This window comes from Mandrillus leucophaeus, unplaced genomic scaffold (assembly GCF_000951045.1).
Source record: "Mandrillus leucophaeus isolate KB7577 unplaced genomic scaffold, Mleu.le_1.0 Scaffold1237, whole genome shotgun sequence".
Taxonomy (NCBI): Eukaryota; Metazoa; Chordata; class Mammalia; order Primates; family Cercopithecidae; genus Mandrillus; species Mandrillus leucophaeus.
Genome location: NW_012100732.1, coordinates 615,352 through 619,393, shown reverse-complemented (window position 1 = coordinate 619,393; position 4,042 = coordinate 615,352). Strand labels below are relative to the sequence as shown.

The 4,042-nt window shown below is 39.5% G+C and overlaps 1 protein-coding gene across 1 annotated transcript; it reads left to right on the top strand.

Annotated features, from left to right (window-relative positions):
• The first annotated feature begins 606 nt into the window (after window positions 1-606).
• On the top strand, window positions 607-1,539 carry LOC105533280 (olfactory receptor 491-like). Its single transcript, XM_011971675.1, has one exon. The coding sequence runs from the start codon at window positions 607-609 to the stop codon at window positions 1,537-1,539; it is 933 nt and encodes a 310-aa protein (XP_011827065.1).
• Window positions 1,540-4,042: the final 2,503 nt, after the last annotated feature.

Below are 4,042 nucleotides of genomic sequence, written 5' to 3'. Positions count from 1 at the left end.
GAAAGGAAAAATGGCTAGGTCCTTGACTAAAGTAGGGATGCTGAGAATAGTAAAAAGGAGATAAAGAGATAAAATTGGGAGTTAAATTGTAGATAGGCTCAATAAGATTTTATTAGTTGTGATAAAATAAGAGGAAGAAGACTAGGAGGGCTCACAAGTTGCAGACACAAGAGACTGGGTGGATGGTGGTGTCACTCCCCAGATACACAATTTGGAAGGAAAGAATGCCAAAGAAAAGAACGAATGAATTTGTTATGGGGAAGGCTGGGTTTGAGGTACTTGTGGAATTTCCAACTGAAGACTCATTGAATTGTGGTCTAGATGTCTTCTGAGAGATCTGTCTATAAGTCTAGGTATGAGAGGCATTTTAACATGCTCATTATATACAGAAGAGAATGTAAGTAATTTCCCAGAGAGTTAAGTTGAACCATTCTCTTTTTATGCAGAAGACACATAAAAACAAAAACAATCCTGTAGGACATCAATATATGAAGTCACTGTGAATGAGTCTGAGGAACAACCAAAGAAAGCTGGGAATGTGTGATATAAAATCCTCTAACAAATTAATATTCACATTTCTTTCAACAGGAACAATTCACAGAGAAGATGGGGATTGGAAACCATACCACAGTGACAGAGTTTATTATTTTGGGGTTAACTGAGGATCCTACACTTCGTGACATCTTCTTTGTGATATTTCTAGGAATCTACATTGTCACCTTAATAGGCAATATCGGCATAATCACTTTAATAAGAAGCTGTTTCCAGCTTCACACTCCCATGTACCTGTTCCTCAGCCACTTGGCTTTTGTGGACATAGGGCTGTCCACAGTAGTCACACCTATAATGCTTATGGGATTCCTAAGACATGGAGTGGCCCTCCCTGTTACTAGCTGTGAAGCCCAGCTCTATTCTGTAGTCACGTTTGGGACGTCTGAATGCTTCCTACTGGCGACCATGGCCTATGATCGCTATGTGGCCATCTGCTCACCCCTGGTGTACTCCACCTACTTGTCCCCCAGAGTCTGCATCCTCTTAGTGGTGGCTTGCTACCTGGGTGGATGTGTGAATGCCTCAACATTTACTAGTTGTTTATTGAGTCTGTCTTTCTGTGGACCAAATCATATAGATCATTTTTTCTGTGATTTCTCTCCTTTGTTGAAACTTTCCTGCTCAGATATCTCCATTCCTGAAATGATACCTTCCATCTCTTCTGGATCTATCATTGTGGTCACAGTATTTGTTATAGCCATCTCCTACATCTACATCCTCATCACCATCCTGAAGATGCGCTCCAACGAGGGGCGCCACAAGGCTTTCTCCACCTGCACCTCCCACCTCACAGCGGTTACTCTCTACTATGGAACGATTACCTTCATTTATGTGATGCCCAAGTCCAGCTACTCAACTAGCCAGAACACATTGATATCTCTGTCCTACACAGTGGTAATCCCCATAACGAACCCCTTTATCTATAGTCTGAGGAACAGAGATGTAAAGGAGGCACTAAGAAAGGCAACTGTCAGAATATATTCTTAGGATTAATTCACAGCATTTCAGACAACCTATAAAGTTTTCATTATCGGTACCACACTTAGGACCTACCAAATACTGCTTAACTGACTGCTTAAAATAAAATTATATTTATTTGTTCTAATTTTCACTTTTAAATACTTGTAGACCAATGGGAGACACCTAGACATCAGTAATAATGATAGTAATATTTATTACTATTATTAAACTCTTATAGATGCCAAGCATTTTTCCTTTATTTATTTTGCAAACAATAGCTTTTACTTACTCTGTGCCAGGCCCTATTCTAAGCATGTTACATATGTTAACTCATTGATTCCTCACAACAACCCTATGAAGTGATGCCACTATTTGTATTTCACAAATAAATCATCTGGGCATAGAGACATTAAGTGGAATGTCCAAAGTCATGATGTTAAATATGGGACCAGTATGTATTTGAATCAAGAAAGTTTGATTCCAAACCATTATTTTTCTTCATTTAATTTTCTCAGCAATCCTATGATGCAGGAATAAATTTCCCATAATTTACAGTGGAGAGATACAGTAGTTTTTACAGATAGATGTAAACTTAAGTCCTCTGTTTCCAGGATCCATGCACTTAACCTATATCAAACCATGACCATCGGCCTAATGACATCAACATTGCTACTGAGCTAGAGGATTTGGGCAGGACAATCAAGCTTAAGCTGGAACTTTGTATCAATTTTTTGAACAAACCCTACCACTAGATGGTCTAGGTTGTGTAGGCTCTGAATGAGGGTGAAAATTTGAAAGCTGGATTGGTTGTCATCTTTTAGGAGATCAGATCTTAACACCAAGACCACATGATTTAGCTAGTAGTTTATCCGTATTTTAAAGTACATTAAAAACAAATAATCTCCTTAAATATAATGTAATATTTATTTGTAGCAATTAAAAGCAGTGTCCTTTAATTCTTTTTTTTTTTTTGAGACGGAGTCTTGCTCTGTGTGGCCAAGGCTGGAGTGCAGTGGCATGATCTTGGCTCACTGCAAGCTCCGCCTCTCGGATTCACGCCATTCTCCTGCCTCAACCTCCCGAGTAACTGGAATTACAGATGCCCACCACCAAGCTGGCTAATTTTTTTGTATTGTTTTAGTAGACATGGAGAATTAAAAACAGTGTCCTTTAATTCTAAGCATTGCAATTAATGTGTTAACAACAATAGTAGTTCCGTAGGTCTGAATTGATACAGAAATTAGAACATGTTTAAAAAAAAAAACAAACAGAAATGTTGTTGCATATCACATTAGCTAAATGTTTTTCTTGGTGAATGATTTATTTTCATTTACATTATCACCATAAGACTAGAAAGGATGAGGAGAGGTCTGCTGGAATACAGAAACTACCAATTCCAAGCAAACATCGAAACAACTGTTTCTGGCATCTGGGAGCAAGACTTAGAATCCAGTTGTCCTTTTTACCTCATTGTAATGGAGAGAGGGTAGTGAGGGTTGGGAAACATAGGAAATTTTTTTAGCAAAATGAAAAGTATTTAAAATATGCTGTTCAGTGAAAATATAGAGTATCTATAATATTCTGGCAAATTTTTAAATAGAAAATACAGAACAAGGAGTGAAAGGTAACAAGGAAAAACTAAAACACAGGAAATGAATAAATAATGGAGTTTTAGACACATTCCATTTTGAGTTTCTCTTGTTTTAATACTTTATAATAAGAAAACATTAAAAGTAGAGAAAGTTTAATAGTATATGCAAAAGACTTGACACATACTAGGCACTCAAAACCATGTGGATATTTTGAATACAGGCAGAACATAGCTGCCTGAATTTCCCCTTTGAGTAGCGGGAGAGTATATTCTCCTTCCCATTTATGGACAGTAGAATTGTAGCCACATTGTAAATCCCTGTGACCTTGGCAGGGTCTTCCAACCCTTTAGTCATGCATCTTGCACATTAGAGGGATGCAGAACCTAAGGTACTCTTTTCTTAATGTTGTTGGAGACAGTTCAGTTCAACATTATGATTTCCTGAGCACTTATTTAATGTCAGGTATTGTGCTGATTTAAAAAAAAAAAGCCATTGTCTGATCTCTAAATACTTACTATATTGTATAAAACATATGTGTCCCCGCCTAGAAGCAGCTTCTCCATTCCTTCTCGAATCTCTGTTGAATTTGGCCCATCTGCCTTTACTCCAGCTTCCACCACTCCATCAGGGTGACCCAGAAGTCCTACAAAGTGTCCACCTCTGGTCCGGGACTTTTAGCAGGGGCTCCTACAAGAGTGGGCCCAGAGCCCACATCAGCCCCTTGAGCTTCGGTGGGCAGCAGCAGCAGCAGCTTCTGGGGCGACAGGGCCCCAGGATGGGTTTGGGTGGAGGCTATGCTGGTCGGATAATATGGGGGCACAACCGCTGTCACGGTGAGCCAGAGCCTGCTGAGCCCCATAAGCTGGAGGTGGACCCCACAGGGCTAGGAAAAGCTGAAGCTGGAGGTAGAGTTTGGCAATATGCAGGGGCTGGTGGAG

What these genes read in the sequence shown, in the direction of transcription:
- LOC105533280 (XM_011971675.1), top strand. Translation starts at nt 607, where the DNA reads ATGGGGATTGGAAACCATACCACAGTGACAGAGTTTATTATTTTGGGG.